This window comes from Herpailurus yagouaroundi, unplaced genomic scaffold, assembly GCF_014898765.1.
Source record: "Herpailurus yagouaroundi ecotype Mexico unplaced genomic scaffold, PumYag 203, whole genome shotgun sequence".
In the NCBI taxonomy this organism is placed as follows: Eukaryota; Metazoa; Chordata; class Mammalia; order Carnivora; family Felidae; genus Herpailurus; species Herpailurus yagouaroundi.
The window spans coordinates 18,938,575-18,957,005 of NW_024412434.1; the positions used below are offsets into that span (position 1 = coordinate 18,938,575).

The 18,431-nt window shown below is 40.6% G+C and overlaps 1 protein-coding gene across 3 annotated transcripts in view; it reads right to left on the reverse strand.

Moving 5' to 3' along the window:
• Positions 1 to 18,431, reverse strand: part of PTER (phosphotriesterase related) — a 70,267-nt gene that overhangs the window by 1,714 nt on the left and 50,122 nt on the right. For all 3 annotated transcript variants that reach the window (XM_040451321.1, XM_040451323.1, XM_040451322.1), the window contains exon 4: positions 5,272 to 5,412. In XM_040451321.1, coding sequence (XP_040307255.1) covers positions 5,272 to 5,412 — 141 coding nt within the window. The remainder of the gene's footprint in view (positions 1 to 5,271; positions 5,413 to 18,431) is intronic.

Sequence of the window (18,431 nt, forward strand, 5' to 3'; positions counted from 1 at the left end):
TCTCTCTCTCTCTCTCTCTCTCTCTCTCTCTCTCTCTCTTATTTTCTAGCAAATAAAATCAATGGCAATTTCTGATTAAAACAGAGAAGCAAAAGGAAACTTCGCAAAGGTAAAACATTCTGAGAGTCAGATCAGTTGATTTGAAAGGAAGGGGCATATGATAAGCGAAATGGTCATTTTCAAAAGATCAGGAAGGGTACCTCTGTATTTTGAGCATCTGTTCCTTTGAAGTCTACGAGAATTCTGACTTAGTAGTAGTAGTCTTGGAGCACTGTGTTAAATCAACCAGTACAAATTTACTCTGTCTTCCTTCTATCTCAACAAGATTGCTGTAAATACCAAGCCGTTCCTTTAAATTTATAGCCAGTTGACTGGAGAAGGGCTTTCCAACTACTGTCTAAACATCTAATCCTCTTTGCTTTGTTAAATGCTGTAATCTATAGTGTGAGTCACCTCCTGACAGCCACCATCTGTGTGTGTCTGGACTCTGGGCAGTGTCTGTCATGACTTCCACGGGATTCTACTGGCAGAAGGTGCAAAGTGGAGACAATGGCTCTTCCCTGGCGTTCTCTTCATGGTCATGTCAGTCTCTGGATTCCCAAATGAATCTAGATGGTCAGACAGCACCTTCCTCCAAGGGCTAATTATTCAGAAGATATCCTTTTTGTGTCTGTGACATTTCTTGGCATCCTAGCGCGTGAGTCATATTTAGTAACTACTAAAAGAAAGCAAAATTGGGCCACTGCACAGAAACCTCAGACACAAAGCTCTGCCCTCTGAGAACATACATTTTAAAATAAAATAATAATTGAAGGTGAGACATTGTGTTCGTAGGTCGTGCCTAACAAGAGCCACGTCGAGCATTTTTGTCTAGAAATCTGTATTCGTGTCATTCATACGCATGTCCTGTAAGTACTTGGATGCTGTTTGAGCCACCGTGGATATTTACCTCGTAAATCTGTACAATGTCCAAAAGCTCTGACCTGAAGTTACTTTTGGAACTCTCTTTGAGGCGATTCCCTAGAAAGTTCTAGGGTCATTTATGAGAAGAGAGAAAGATTTGACAGAATGCATGCCCACGCTGAAACTTAGCGTGGCAACCCTTAATCCACAACTGAGAAGGAGTGTCACGTTATGGGAAATTTTAGGGTATGCCTTCCTCCTTATCGCCTCTGAGCATTTCCCAGAAGTTTTTGTCTCTTTCCCTTGTCTGAGGAAAAAAAGCGATATCGTATTATGTCAGAGGCATATCGTATGGAACAGCAGATCCTTGTTGTTGTTCCTGCAACACTGCTACTCAATTGTGAAGTAGCACGGAAGGAGTATAATGGCTAAGACACTCGCTTAAAACTGAGAATCCTTAGAACTGATTTAAGCCAAGAACGTAGAGACTAGCTACCTCACGACAAAGACACTGCTATGACTCTACAAAACCGTTCTCTCCTGACTATCAAATCAAGATATGACTTGGCCAGTCTTGAAATAAAAGCTCCTCTCTCATGCTGTGCCATTGTGTGGAAGAACAGTAGTTCCGAGACGCTGACAGAAGGAAGGAACCACTGTAGATGAGAAGACAAAAATGACAGTAATTATAGAAATACAAATGAGTTAGTGTTTTGCAAACAAATATTAGAGAGAGACTACAAAGTGTGAAAAGGCAGAGATATAATAAGATTTGAGAAATGGAGCGTAAGATTGAAAACAGGTGTCAGACACAGAATTTCTGGGGCTGAAAACCAGAGGTAGGCAGAAGCGTGCTTCTATGTTCTTGCAGTTCAGAGATGTAAGATGACTAAGGCTCAGAAAGGGACTGCCAATGGATGATGAAAATCAAGTGCCCAAGAGATGGCGGACCAGGGTGGGTGCTGGAACACACCCCTGCCTAAAGGTCATCCGGTAATTACCGTGAATTGTGCTTGAGCCAAGTGACCTTATGCGTGATTTTAATTTAGGGAAGATAAAGCATTCATACATATACATGAACACGCATATACCGCATATATATTTTGATGTATTTCCAGACATCTAGAATGTTTACATTTGGCTCAATGAGAGCTGGCCAAAATTAAATTCTTGTTCTTGAATTAATAGCCGGAAGTTATCAAGGAGGAATATGAGGAGAGGTGCCGGTCATCCTCCCCCGTATATCCTTCAGACCCCCTCTGCCGATCCCCTCTCTCTTAGTCAAGGTCTGGGAGCCGCATGGGTGGCGTAGGGTTGCTTCAGAAGATATAAAAGATACAGCTCACTGCCACAAAGGGGCTTAGGAAAAGGAAGCGGGTCTTAGAAGCAAACTTCCCATTTCCAAGATGAATCGTAAAATGTATGTTGAGGGCATTCATCAGGAAACAGGGTTTGGAGATCATGAAAGATGAGAAAGCCCTACCCTACGCCCCTACTTTAAATCCCAAAGAATATTCACCTCACAGCATGGCCCAGGCTCGAAGGGCCCTGGGGTAACTTGTCTACCTGTACTGAATGGTGCTCCTAAGAAAGTTAGGTAAAATCCTGACGCAAAATTAACAACAACAAAAACGGAACGATAAATTGGTGTATTAAAGAACTGATTTCAGTGGTTTAAAAAAATTTGTTTTAAGTCCTAGCTTCATGGGTCAGGTCAGTTTGCTCCTGTACAGCTGAGCATCTCCATATTTACATAGCAAGCGTTACATGGATCAGCTAGCTCTCCCTGATGATATTGAACTTGAAGCCTATTTTACTGTTAATGAGGTCATGAAGGAGGAGTACCCATACGCAGGGACAGCAGAAGGCACAGAGGTGTAAAGGTTGGCCACCCACGCTAAGAGCTGAGGGCTGTCCCCGACCGTGGCCACAGATCTTCCCCTCAATTCCAGTGTGGGGGTATGTCCTACCGTTGCTGCTTTAGCCTCCGTTTCTGGACATCACTTCTGTAGGTCAGGTGTCTTTACTTGTAGCCCACACAGTTTTCTACGCCCTTAACCACATTCTGGCCCGTCTCTGTCCCAGAAGACTACTTCCTCTCTGAAATCCCAATTTTCACTCTCCCACCCCGACCACGAGTCACATTTCTCTTTTTCCCTCACCGTCTTCTGGGTACTTTCCCCCCTCACTCAAGCTTCTGATTGGTTGCCGCTGCTATGTTATTCCCACCTCTTCTTACTTTTCTCTATACCTTCTACTGTTCATCTTGGACCTCAGGACCCTCACTCAACCCCACCCCAGATGCCCTGTCGACCACATTTTTCAGACAGAATCCCAACCCTCAGTCTCTCTAACTGTTCACGTTTTCTGCTTCTCCTCAAAGCTTCTTTGGTCTTATTATCAAAATACAAAACTTTTTGGGGGGGGGGGCGGAAAATCACCAAGTCATGTGCACTGGTGCCCATGTTCGGTCATGCAGACATGATCTTGAGCCTCACCGGGGTCTCACACACACCGTGTCCTATCAGTATCTGTCTCATTCACTCAGTGTCCATTCCCAGCCTTCTTCCTCTTCTACAAGGTCCTGCCCTGAATCTGTTCCCTCCTTCGCAGAAGATAACCATGTTGACTTCACAGGGACCCTACAGAACACAGGTGGTCATATGTCCTCGGTTTCCCATTCTCACCACATCTATCTGCATTCACCCCATTACTCGCCTTACACCTTTCAACCAACTTTCTGTTTGCTTCCCAGCTGCCATCTGTTTGTCTCCTTGGAAAGCTTGCTCTATATCTCCTCTCTCCAGATTGTTTTAAGTTAGTGTCGATCGACTATTTTCATATTCTGCACCAGACATTCAGGAAAAAACTCTTCATACTTTATTTCATATAAATTCCATAACCCTATAGAAGAGGTACTTCTTCCTGCGATTTGTTCTCTTTGTGTCTCTGCTTTTGCTCTCAGCCACATAAACATTGCTTAACCCTTCGTTAGTTTGAGAGAGAGAGAGAGAGTGAATGGGGAAAAAGGGCAGAGGGAGAGAGAGAAAGTCTCTTAAGTAGGCTCCACACTCAGAGTAGAGCCCAGCCATGATCCTGGGATCATGACCTGAGCCGAAATCAACAGTCGGATGTTCAACTGACTGAGGCACCCAGGTGCCCCAAACATTGCTGGACCCTTGACAAAACCTTCCCTTGATCCTATCTTGTCTTCTCACTTTGACCCTATGCCCCTGCTTCCCCTGACCACCAAGCTTCTTGAAAGAGTAACCCCACCTTCTCTCTCCTCTTCCTTACCCCCTACTCATTCTTCAAGACTTTTCTACGGAGACTTCACTGACTGCACAGTGAGAATCTCCAGCCTTTACCTCACTGATGCCGGCCACCTGTCAGTTGCCCAAGCCCTTCTGCTCCAGTCTCCTGCACCTACTTGCACAACAACATATTTCCCTGATTCTCTTCTCACTTTGAAAACTTTTCGATCTGTCCTTGAGTGACTCTTCCTGAGTCCATTCCTTAAATATCATTGTTCCCTAGAGTTCTGTCCTCATTCTCTCCTCTGAGTGATCTCACTCATTCCCACGCTGCCAACCATGACATACAAACCAAAGATGCCTAGATTTATGTGTGAGTCCAGATCTCTGCCCTGAGCCTCACAGCCTTATCCACAGCCCCACTGGATAGCTACTCTTAGATTATTCCCAAACCAAAGTCATCCTTGTCAATCCCAAATCTGTTTCTTCTCCCAGATTCCCTAACTTGGTGCATCCAATGTTCACATCACCGTGTAACCAGGACAAACCAGGTAACCATCCATCCTTGACTCCAGAAACTTTCCACTTGGTTACAGAGAATGACTTGGACAATTTGTTGCTTCGGCAATTTTGAGGGGTCAAATTCTATATGAGTTTGGTCTTTAGACATTCTACTTACAGCATTTAAGTTTCAATCATCTCCATAGTGAATATTTTTGATAAAGCATTTCACACACACGTTGTAGGAGGTTAGGACTTCAGTGTGGTCAACATGGGAAAGAAACCACTTACTTCATTAGGGATAGAAAGACGAAAGCATCTTTGTTCTCTTTTTGTCATGGCAGGGGTTAAGTATTATCTGTTTCTTGTCAGCTGCCCATCTGCACTGAACTCCTAAGGCTCTGCTAAGCTTTTGCCTACTTAGGATGACTCATTTGCTTCTTGAAATAATATACAGAGATTTCTCTCCCCAAAACAGCATTGATACATTTTTTTCTGCAAGTCTCTGGTTCTGCCTGCTCACTGTTTTCCGAATCTTTGCTAATACCTACCCAGATATGAGTCAAAAAGGACTGGTAAAAGGGAACACTATCAGGGATTTCATCATGTTTACCTCCTAATTCTTTTATTATCATTGGGCATGTCGATATCCGGGTTGAATTGGTAATGAAGGAGTTCAGTCCCAAAGAGATCATATTCCAAGTAACAGCCAAGTTGAGCAAACTCCAGGAGTTCCTTTTTATCAAGTATAGTCCTAGAGACAATAAGACAGACTCAGTGTAATTATCAAGAGCATATTTTCCACATATACAGATTAAAAGTTTTAAGTACACCATGTACTGGAACATAATTAAAGTAACAGAAGTTTGAGTCCGCTCTTATGATGTGACTGTAAAATAGTAAGTTCAACTTGTTACCAGAAATAAGGGAATTTACCGTATCTAAAAGGGAGTTTCCCTTCTAAAGTGCTTGGGAACTATAGACATTTTAATTATGTTGCCATTACTCAAAAACAATCTTGCAATTCTCCTTCAGAACTGTCTTCAGGATATGTTCCGTATTCTTCTGGAAATCCTTCATAGCAGCGGAACAGCTGTGAGCTGTGGAAACTATCAAAGGGAACTTGGCATCAGTCTGGTGAACTAGGTGAGTAATACTAATCTGCGTAAAACATGAAGCTAAGGTAAGGAGATTTTCTCATGAAGATAATAAGGTGGTTCCAAAATTAATTCCAAGGCCTTTGTGGATGTCATTGCTTCTTTTTAAAAAGGGGGGCAAAATTCCTACAGATATTTATTTGTGTTCTGGTGTACCTATTTTTAAATAGAATTTATTATTTTGTGATAATCTTTATGGATGTCTTCTCATTTCTTTAGCAATCATAGTAAGAATAACACTATCTTGTGATGTAAGACTGTGTAAATGAATGGGAAAGGAGAGGTATGTGAGATAAACACAGGCTACAGACAGGAGAGCAGAGTCCAGAGCAAGAGTAGATTATCTCGAGAAATTTAGATTATAATAAGTAAAAGGGGATGCATTAGGTCAACCCCCAAAATACCATGGCAGAGATTCAAACACATGGAAAAATAAGGAAGGAAGGAAGGGAGGGAGGGAGGGAGGGAGGAAGGAAGGAAGGGAGGGAGGAAGGGAGGGAGGGAGGGAGGGAGGGAGGGAGGGAGCAAGGAAGGGAGGGAGGGAGGGAGGAAGGGAGGGAGGGAGGGAGGAGGGAAGGGAGGGAAGGAAGGGAGGAAGGAAGGGAGGGAGGGAGGGAGGAAGGATTTGTTCTTCAGGAGACAATATAGAAAAAATGTGAGGGGAAAAGTGCACCCCATTAGACATTGTGTGAAGGGTGGTAAGGGTGTAGATTATGGAAGTGATTGAGATCCCAAACTGGCCTGGTGCAGAGTGGGATTTATCAGATGATCATTGTCTTACTAGGCTTTTATCCACTGATATTCTATTACCTTGGCTATTCCAGGATGCAAGGATTAAAGCACTATCATATGTCTATAAATCTGCTTCTAAGAGGTCACAAGTATTTTCAAGGCCTTTCTTCCAAACCATGGGAGGACCAATTAAGCCTCTGTGTGTCATGAGTGCAAGAGTTTTCTGCTGTCTCGGGATGCTCCCTAGGAGCTGACTATTGACTTTCACTCTGAGCAGTCATATTGTAGCTGCTTCCTTTTTATTCTATTCAACAATTCAGCATAACTTAGAGTTCACGATGTTGTTTTAGGCAGGGAGGCTAAAATATCTTTCTTTTATACCATAAAACGTGCATTAGTTCTGTGCTGTCTTCTAATACTATTCCTTTTCCATCTTCTTACCCCGGGGACCATCTTTTGCTTCCAAAATTACTTGCCTAAAAGAATATGTGTTTTTCTATAGTAGACACATTCTGTTTTCCCCCAAAGAACCATGCTTAAAAACAAAATATGCACAATTAAAATAACATAAGAAGGAAAAGATAAGTTTAGTGTGTTTCTTTCGAGTCAGTTCCTTCAGTGTGTTAATTACTGGGTAGGTGGGCGGTGGGGGGGGGGGGGGGCCACAAACCAGGGATGTAGGGGCCAATAACATGTTGGATCAGACTCTTTTCTGCTTCTAATGTCTTTATTCTTTCTGTGGCCTAATGTCTTTAGACTAAGTTTTCTAGACTTTGAATGACACACCAACATAGATATTCAATGAGAAGCCTGTAGTAAATGAAAAGCCGTAGGAAACTTTTTCATCTTAGTTCCAACTGAAAATGAAAAAATAAAATTGCTTATCATCATAATAGCTAAAAATTATAAGAACTTACCATGTGTCTGGCATTGTGCTAAAGCACTTTATATTTGTTACCCCATTTCATATTCTCCATAATCCCACTGGTCTCAATTTTACAGATGAGGAAACTGGGATGTGAGAGATTAGAGACTTATTCAAGGTGATGTGTTGAAATATAAATTCATTTCAGTGCTAGAATCACCTATCTTCACCCTCAATCTATATGACTTCTACTGCTAAACATTTGGTGCTCAAAGGACGTTTTCCAGAATTACACTGACTGTAGCACACAAAGGGTTTTTTAAATCTTTATTTTGAAATTTAATTCCCTCCCACAAAACGCACTTGAAAAAGGGGGAATATGGGGCACCTGGGTGGCTCAGTCGGTTAAGCATGTGACTCTCAATTTCCGGCTCAGGTCATGAGCTCATGGTTTGTGATATGGGGCCCCTTGTTGGGCTTGTGCTAACAGCCCAGAACCTGCTTGGGATTCTCTGTCTCCCTCTCTCTCTGCCCCTCCCCTACTCTCACACACTCTCTCTGCCTCTCAAAAATAAATAAATAAACTTAAAAAAAAAAAGAAACGAAAAAAATGGAGAATTTCCGTCAAAGGGTAGTGTGGGGGCTGGGCCATGATAAACCTGAAAAGTAAGAAAGGATTACTTTGAAGAGTTCTTTGTTTGCTAGCTCAAAGGGTAGATATATACAGTAGGCAGTATTTGACCATTACAGTTCTATTAGACAATTTCACTGACACGGTCAAAGAAGGAGAAGGAACTATATTAATTATGACCATTGCTTACTTTCTTACCAGGAGCCTGACATTGCCCTGAGCCTCTTACAAATATTAAGGGGCACATATTAAGAGTCTCCTATCCCAGGCTGGACTCCTGAAGTCCAGAACTGCATGTCTAATTGCCCGTTTGCCATCCTCACTGAGATGTCTAATAGATAGCAGACGAAACCCCTCCTCGACCACCATAAACCAGCTGTCCCAACACCCTTCCCTCTCTCTTCTCACAGCAACTCCATCCATTCATTTGCTCAGGCCAAGAACCTTGCTATCGTCCTTGACAGGCTTCATCTCACGCTACACATCTAGCCTGCCGGGACAGCTTTTTGGCTCAACTTTCAAAATGTGCTCGGAATCTGGACATGTCACCAACTCTCCCTCTACCCTCCTGGTCCAAATCACCACCATCTCTTTCGCAGCTGCTCTCTTTGGTTTTCTGCCTTTGGTCTAGTACTTTCTATTCACATGTAGCAACCAAAGTGCGATCACCGCAACTAAGTCAGACCAGGTCTCTCAAGTGCTCACAACTCACCAGTGGCTTCCCATGTCCCTCAGAGACAAAGCCAAGGCCTTGCAGTGGCCCATGAGGCAACGATTGATCTCTTTGATGTGGTCTTGTAACCGCCTCATCTAAGAGAGGAATGGAGAAGGTAGGAATCCGTTTCTCCAGATGTCAATTACATATAGGTGCTACCTACGTTATAAATGTTATCTGAAGAACGTCGCTATAGGTGAAGATATCTTTCCGGAGGAAGGCTAACAGGTTTAGTAAGATTCATCTACACATGTAAGTTTCAGAAGTAAATCCGTGGGAATTATTCTGTAGGACAGCACATAGAAAGGAGTATGATTAAGAGGCAAATGGTCCTCCTATAAAATACTCTTAAAAATTTCATAGTCACATGGAGAGAAGATTTCTTCAGAAGAGGAACAAAAGCTGATATTTTGGACATTAGGAAAATGCAGTTAAAAACGAAGCTGAAAAATGTGCTCTCATGAAAATGTCAGGAGATAGATAGATGAAATCATACATTATATATCACGTATTATGTATTACATATTATTATTTTTACAGACATTTGGTAATATAACACCCTCTGAATAACTGAACATTAGGGTGAAGGTGACTAAGAAATGAATTCACCTTAATTCTCCTTACTGTTGCACAAAATCTACGGGGAGAAAATAGTGTCAGTGATCATGCATAATGTTCAAGGAAAGTCCTGAAAAAAATCCCAGAATTTGGTATAAGCTATTAATGGGGGATAGTAGGTAAAGCAAGACAGTCAACACATAATAATCATCAGGTATTTAAAACAGCCCTATCTCATTTAATCCTTACAAAAACTGTATGAAGAAGGTCTGATCATCCCCATTTCATAGACAGGGAAACTTGAGACTCAGAAAAGTTAAGGAACTCAACTTCCAGACTGAGGGACTGAGAATAAACCTAGACTGTGTTTGTCTCCAAATCCACGTTCTTAGGCCATGTAGCCCCTTCTGTGTTGGGAGAAGCACCCACATCCATCCACTCGCCGGCACTGAGACTCAGCTATGGCGAAGTGCACCCCATCACAAACTAGTAACCCTGCACCATGAGTGTCTAACAAGGTGACTTAGCCACATTCAACTGACATTCCGTTGGATGACTTCCAGGGACTATCAAGGTGCTACTGAAGTCACATTTATGCAAGTGACTTTTTTTTTTTTTCACTTGGAGAAAGGATTGACCCCAAATGTCAGAATGGTACCTTGGGAAAATGTACTCTGCTTGACGTCTTTCAGATGAGGATTAAAGAGGTCCTGGTCCTCCCGGTCGTCAGGGATCTCGTAGGGCTTCTCATACAAGGTGTCAACTCTAATTCTGCTCATTCCATATTCTAGATCCATGAAAATGATATTCTTTCTTATTCCAATCTTCCCCAGCCTTTAAGGTAATTATTTTTCACCTCTTGCCCTAAGCAGTCAGTGGGGTGATTTTGAGATACAGAAGGGCTCCCGCATTTCACACTGGAGAAAGTTCCTTGTTCAAGGTGGATGAAGTGGTTACAATGTCGTTGTAAAATATCCTGGGATTTCCCAGGAAGAAGCTGAAATTTTTGTATCAAGTATTTGTTCCTGTCATTCATATTATATATACTCGTTTTCCTGTTGCATGTTTTATGTTTATGCTCCCTAACTAATAAACAAATTCTCTCTATATCAGGAACAGGCATAAATTTATGACAGACATATTGCCATCAGCCACAAAGTGGTACCTGAAGCGATTTGGCTATCTTCATTTTCAGAATATGGTTATCATTCACTAGTGCTTTCAGGCTGGTACTAAATCTCATGACAGTTGATTCTGTTTGTCAAACTTCTTTATACTCTAGATCTTATCCGAGTGCTGAGGGGTTTAGTTTAATGTCAAAAAGCATTCTGAGTGGGAGCAAGGAAGTCTGTGTGAAGTGATAGTTTAGACAAGGGTCGAAGGAACCAAGCAGCAAAGAATATGATCCGTGGGTGTGATCAAGATGACAACAGTATCTAACATTTGTCTTGGGCTTTCCAGTTTCAAAGAACTCTCAAATGCCTTCTTTCATTTCATACATTCAAGCACGCCTTCATGAATTAATTCAGCAAGCATCTACTATCTTGTACTATCACCTACCTTGTGCTAGCCTCCGCTGGGAATACAGATATGAGGGAGATATTTAAACTGCTGTCTTAACGAGTGTAAAGCCGAAGGGAAGGAGATAGGTATTTAGACTAATAATTACAATTAAATGTGTTGAAAGGTTTTTTTTTTAGTACAAAATAATACAAAGTGTTGTGAAAGAAAAATGAAAAGAATAACTCATTTGGGTGGAGTCTATTGAATAGAAGATGATTCAGATAAAGGTTGGTTGTTGCCGGATGGATGATAATGAAGTACACCTGTTGAGAGGCAAGAGAAGAAAAAAGAAAAAGAATCTTGCTGTTCCTGATGATAAAGCTGTAATTATCAGAGCCAAAGTGCATGAGGGGAGGGCTTGGGTGGTGCAGTTGATTAAGAATCCAGCTCTTGATTTCAGCTCAGGTCATGAGCTCATGGTTCCTTAGTTTCAGCCCCACATAGGGCTCTGCACTGACAGCACGGAGCCTGCTTGGGATTCCCTCGCTCTCCTCCTGTCTCTGCTCCTCCCCTGCTCACACATGTGCTCTCTCTCTCTTTCTCTCGCTCTTTCTCTCGCTCTCAAAAATAAATAAATAAACTTAAAAAAATAATAAAGTCCATGAGGGAAGAGGCAACCACCCATCCATCCACCAATAAGAAATTATTACTTTTGGGGCATCTGGGTGGCTCAGTCGGTTAAGTGTCCGACTTTGGCTCAGGTCATGATCTCATGGTTCGTGGGTTCAAGCCCTGCATCAGGCTTTGTGCTGATGACTCAGAGCCTGGAGCCAGCTTCAGATACTGTCTCTCTCTTTCTCTGTCCTTCCCCCTCTCTCTCTCACACACACACACACATACACACACTCTCTCGCTCGCTCTCTGTCTCTCTCAAAAATAAATATTAAAAAAAAGAAATTATTACTTAAAAAATTTTAAGTTTATTTATTTATTTTGAGAGAGAGAGCCCACGTGGGGGAGATGAGAGAGAAGGACAGACAGAATCCCAAGCAGGCTCTGCACTGCCAGGGCAGAGCCCCACATGGGGCTCGGACTCAACAGACCTTGAGATCATGACCTGAGCCAAGGTCAACTCAGGCGCTTAACTGACTGCGCCACCCAGGCACCCCAAGAAACTACTGATCATCAACTTACAGGATGAGATATTAGTTGGCTAAACAAAGACAGCACACTGTCCCATCCTTCAAGAAGTTCAGTGTCTATTAGGAAAAAAGAGACATGCAAACGATTGTTTTCCAGACCTACCAAGTCATAATAAAAGTACTGCTAGGAACGGGGCTGGCCCAGAGAAGGAGATAACAAACCCTCCTGGCTCCTTTAGGAAAAGCTTTCTTAAGAAGAAAATCTCTGTTGAACTTACTGTGTTTGCAAACAGACTCTGCCGAGTAGATAAGGGAGAATGGAGTATTCACAGCAAAGGGACTAGCTTGTGTGAGAAGCATGTAAGAATGATCAGCACGGGGCTCTCAGGGTCACAGTCGGGGTGGCCTTGGTCCAAATTTGGTGTGTGTACTGGAGTCCATGGGAGATGAGGTAAAAGGATGGGTAGAGGCCAGATGACCAAGATATCTGGATTTTGTACTGAAGGCGAAGGGGTCATTAAAGAGCTGTGACTCAGGGTGGGTGGAATGTAATCCAGTTTGCACTGGAAAGATCAAAATTGGTGGCCACGTGGGCGAGGCGAAGGGAATGATTCCTGTTTGAAGATGATTACAGTAGTTCAGAGGGCAGATGACGGCCTGAATTAAGTCAACAAGGAAGGAATGCATAGGAGGGGTTGTATTCGGAGATCTTCGTAAAGAAGACAGGTTTCATCATGTGGGGGTGCAGGGAAGGGAGGAATTTAACACCTGGGTGAATAATGCTGTGTTCGACCAGAATAGGGCACACAGCAGGAAGAGGAAGCGATGAGTCACTGTCCCCATAGTGACAGCGATGGAGAAGGAGAATCGAGGGCCTGTCTTGGGCAGTCGATTAGATATTGGTGTCGTTAAATGACACCAAGAGCATGGGAGGAGCAGGTTCTGAAACTCACAATCAGCTGGTGAAATCATTTTACCACATATTATCATTATTATATAGAAGAGGAAACTAAAGCTTGGATCTTTTGAGTGGTCAAGTATTCCTACTCCAATTGCAGTTCACTTTCCATTACACTGCATTGTTGACCGTGTTGTAATCCATCAGCCAGTCCCATCTGTGAATTCCTGGGCCTAGAGACTTAGTACCATGAGGGCAGTGCTAATTTGAGATCAGACCAGCTCACGGCCTGATGCCAAGAGAAACACAGAATACATTCAATGCTAAAACTAATGAACTTGACCAAGTAATTTTCTAGAATTGGCACAGAAATACAATAATAAGTGGGTGTGTATACACAACTTATTTATTAAAAACAATGTTGGGGTGCCTAGGTGGCTCAGTCAGTTGAGCGTCCGACTTCGGCTCAGGTCATGATCTCATGGTTCTTGAGTTCAAGCCCCGCGTCAGGCTCTGTGCTGACAGCTCGGAGCCTGGAGCCTGCTTCCGATTCTGTGTCTCCCTCTCTCTCTGCCCCTTCCCACTTGAACTGTCTCTCTCTCTCTCTCTCTCTCAAAAATAAATAAAAAATGTTTTAAAAGTTTTAAAAAACAATGTTGAATTTTAGTGACTGATTATTATAAAAATTAGTTATCACCAAAGTAATTCCTAAAATAACCTTTTAATCTCTGTCACCACTGAATTCCTCAATTTAAAAACCAGTGGATATTTGTACAGATAATGTTATGTGGGATTCTTTATTATTTTATAAGAGTTTTTCAACAACTCCTTAAGAGAATTACTAAGCTCACTGAGAACTATCAATATAATAACTTATGTATGTTTAAATAGAATGTAATGTGTTGAAGAAATTAATATATAAATTACTATAATCTAATAAGTTCAATATTAATATAATTCTAAGACACTATTCATATATGTTCATATATTGCTAATGAAACTTGCACCTAATAAATCTGAGAAATTCTTAATTGATAATTTTCATTTATTTTTAATGCCAAAATAGAAACTAAATAGAATAAGTTGTTTTTTTTTTTAGTTCCAGTGTAGTTACCATACAGTGTTATATATACAATATACTATGTGCAATATAGTGTTTCAACAGTTCCATATGCTACTTAGTGCTCATCATGGTAAGTATACTCTTAACCCCCTTCACCTGTTTCAACCCCTGACCCTGGCAGCCATGTTCATTACCTAGTTAAGAGTCCAGTTTTTTGGTTTGTTTGCTATTCTTTTTTTCCCCAATGTTTGTTTGTCTTGTGTCTTAAATCCCACATATGAGTGAAATCATATGGTATTTGTCTTTTCCTGACTGGCTTATTTCACTTGGCATTTTACTCTCTAGATCCATCCATGTTGTTGCAAATGGGAAAGATTTCATCAATGGAAATTTATATATATATACACACACACACACCACTTCTTCTTTATCCATTGGACACTTGGGTGGCTTCCGTAGCTTGGCTATTGTCCATACATAATGTTGCAGTCAACATAGGGATGCAGCTATCCCTTTGAATTAGTGTTTTTGTATTCTTCGGATAGATGCCCAGTAGGGTGGTTCTATTTTTAATTTTTTGAGGAACCTCCATACTGTCTTTCACAATGGCTGGACCAGTTTGCATTGCCACCAACAATGCACGAGAGTTCCTTTTTCTCCAGTCCTCGCCAACACTTGTTTCTGACTTTCTGTATTTTAGCCGTTCTGACAGTTGTGAGGTAATACCTCATTGTGGTTTTGATTTGCATTTCCCTGATGATGAGTGATGTTGAGCATCTTTTCATGCACCTGTTAGCCATCTGGATGACTTCTTTGGAGAAATATCTTTTCAGATATTTCTGCCCATTTTTTAATTGCAGTATTTTGTGTGTGTGTTAAGTTGTATAGGCTCTTTATATATTTTGCATGTGAACTCTTTTTTACTGGATATTTCATTTGCAAATATCTTTTCCCATACAGTAGGTTGTCTTTTAGTTTTGCTGGTTGTTACCTTTGCTGTGTAGGAGCTTTTTATTTTTATGTAGTCTCAATGCTTTATTTTTGCTTTTGTTTCCCTTGCCTCAGGAGACATATCTAGAAAGATGTTGCTATGACCGGTGTCAGAGAAATCACTGATGCTTGTGCTCTCTTCTGGGATTTTTATGGGTTTCACATCTCACATTTAAGTCCTTGACCCACTTTGAGATTTTTATGTGTGCTGTAATGACCCAGTTTCATTCTTTTTCATGTAGCTGTCCAGTTTTCCCAGCATCATTTGTTTTTTTTCCCCATGGTGTACTCTTTTATCCTTTGTCAAAGGTTAATTGACCATAAAATTTTAAGTTTATTTCTGGGCTTTCTGTTCTATTCCATTGATCTATGTGTGTATTTTTGTTCCAGTACCATGCTGTTTTGATTACTACAGCTTCGTAATATAACTTGAAGTCTGGAATTATGATAGCTCCAGTTTTGTTTTTCTTTTTCAAGATTGCTTTGGCTATTTAGGGTTTTTTTTTGGTTTCATACAAATTTTAGAATTGTTTTTTCTAATTCTGTGTAAAACGCTGTTGTTATTTTTATAGGGATTGCACTAAATCTGTAGATTGCTTTAGGTAGTATGAACACTTTAACAGTATTTGTTCTTCTAGTCCGTGAGCATGGAATCTTCCATTTGTGTTGTCTCCACCTTCTTCTATCAGTTTTATAATTTTCAGAGTATAGGTCTTTCACCTGTTTGGATGAGTTTATTCCTAGGTTTTTTATTATTTTTGGTACAACTATAAATGGAATTATTTTCTTAGTTTGTCTTTCTGCTGCTTCATTTTTAGTGTATGGAAATGCTATGGATTTCTGTGTATTATTTTGTATCCTGCAGCCTTATTGAATTAATTTATCAGTAGTTTTACCAGCCTTATGGTGGAGTCTTTAGGGGTTTCTAGAAATAGCATTTTGTCATTTGCAAATAATGATAGTTTTACTTCTTCCTTACTTATTTGGATGCCTTTTATTTTTTTGTTGTTGTCTGATTGCTGTGGCTAGGACTTCTAGTACTACGCAGAATAGAAGTGGGGAGAGTGGACATTTTTGTCTTGTTTCTTACCTTAAGGGAAAAACTCTCAGTTTTTCCCCAGTGAGTATGATGTTAGTATGATGTGGGGTTTTCGTACAAGACCTTTACTGTGTTGAGGTATGTTCTCTCTCACCCTACTTTGTTGAGGGTTTTTTTATCATAAATGGAGGTTGTGCTTTGTCAAAAGTTTTTTTCTGCATCTGTTGAAATGATCATATGGTTATTAACCTTTTTCTTCTTGATGTGATATATCAAACTGATTCATTTGGAAATATTGAACTACCCTTGCCTCCTGAGAATAAATCCCACGCTGATCATGGTGAATGATTTTTTAAAATATATTGCTGGACTTGGTTTTCTAATATTTTTCTGAGTATTTTTGCATCTATGTCATCAGAGATACTGACCTGTGGTTCTCTTTTTTTGTGGTATCTTTATTTGCCTTATGGTTAATGTAGGCCTCATAGAGTAGAATTTGGGAGTGTTCCTTCCTCTTCTATTTTTTTGGAATAGTTTGAGAAGAATAGGTTCTAACTTTGAATGTTTGGTTGAATTCACCTGTGAGGCCATCCAATCCTGAACTTTTGTTTGTTGGGAGTTTTTTGATTCATGATTCAGTTTCATTGCTGGTAATTGGTTGAAGTTTTCTGTTTGTTCCTGCTTGAGTTTTGGTAGGTTCTATGTTTCTAGGAATTTGCCCATTTCTTACAGGTTATCCAAAGTTTGGCATATGATTTTTCATAACATTCTCTTATAATCATTTATATGCTCTGGTGATGGTTGTTATTTCTCTTCTGTCATTTCTGATTTTGCTTATTTGAGTTCTCTCTCTCTCTCTCTCTCTCTCTCTCTCTCTCATGAGTCTGGCTAGAGGTTAATCAATTTTGTTGACCTTTTCAAAGAACCAGCTCCTGGTTTCATTGATCTGTTCTATGGTTTTGTTTTGTTTTTTTTAGTTTCCATCCCATTCATCTCTGCTCTTATCTGTATTATCCTTCCTTCTGCTGGTTTCAGGTTTTGTTTGTTCTTTTTCTAGATCCTTTAGCTTTAAGGTTAGGTTGTGTATTGGAGATTTTTCTTGCTTTTGGGGGTAGGCAGTAGTGCTATAAATGTCCCACTTAGAACAGCTTTTTCTGCATTTCAAAGATTTGGGCCCATTATGTCTTCATTTTCCTTTTCCTTTTGTTTCCATGTGATTTTTGATTCCTTTGATTTCTTGGTTGACCCATCCATTGTTTAGTAGCATGGAATTTAACATGCATGTATTTGTGCGCTTCCCAGGTATTTTCTTGTGGTTGATCTAGCTTCATAGCATTGCAGTCTGAAAAGATGCATGGTATAACTTCAGTATTTTTTAATTTATTGAGACTTGTTTTGCGGCCCAATATGTGACCTCTTCTGGAGAATGTTCCATGTACACTTGAAAAGAATGTGCATTCTGCTGTTTTAGAATGGAATGCTATGTCCATATCTATTCGGCCCATCTGGTCCAGTGTGTCATTCAAAACCACTGTTTTCTTATTGATTTTCTGTTTGGATGATCTGTCCATTGATGTAAGTGGGGGGTTAACATCCCCTGCTATTATTGTATTACTATTGATTATTTCCTTTATTTTTGTCAATAGTGGCTAAATATATTTGGGTGCTCCCATGTGTAGTGCATGAGTACTTACATTTGATATATCTTCTTGTCGGGAAGGACAAAGATTGTCCTCTTTGCTATTATTCGGTGTTCTTCTTTGTCTCTTGTTGGAGTCTTTGTTTTAAAGTCCATTTTGTCCAATATAAGTATCGCTACTCCAAATTCTTTTGACATGCATTTGCAAGATGTTTCTCCATTCCCTCACTTTCTTTCTTTTTTTTTTTTTTTAATTTTTTTTTAACGTTTATTTATTTTTGAGACAGAGAGAGACAGAGCATGAACGGGGGAGGGTCAGAGAGAGGGAGACACAGAATCTGAAACAGGCTCCAGGCTCTGAGCTGTCAGCACAGAGCCCGATGCGGGGCTCAAACTCACGGACCGTGAGATCATGACCTGAGCCGAAGTCGGCCGCTTAACCGACTGAGCCACCCAGGCGCCCCTCCCTCACTTTCAATCTGCAGATTTCTTTAGGTCTAAAATGAGTCTCTTGCAGGCAGCATATAGATGGGTCTTGTTTTTTTGTTGTTGTTGTTTCTGTTTTATTTAATCCCTTCTGCCACCCTATGTCTTTTGATTAGAGCATTTAGTTCATTAAATACAAAGTAATTATTGATATATATTTTTTATTGCCATTTTGTTACTTGTTTTGTGGTTGTTTCTGTAGATTTTCTCTGATCCTTTCTTCTCTTGCTGTCTCTCACGGTTTGCTGGCTTTCCTTAGTGATATACTTGGATTCCTTTATCTTTATCTTTGAGTATCTATTACTGGTTTTTGATTTGTGGTTACTCTTAGGTTTGTTTATAACATCTTCAGCAT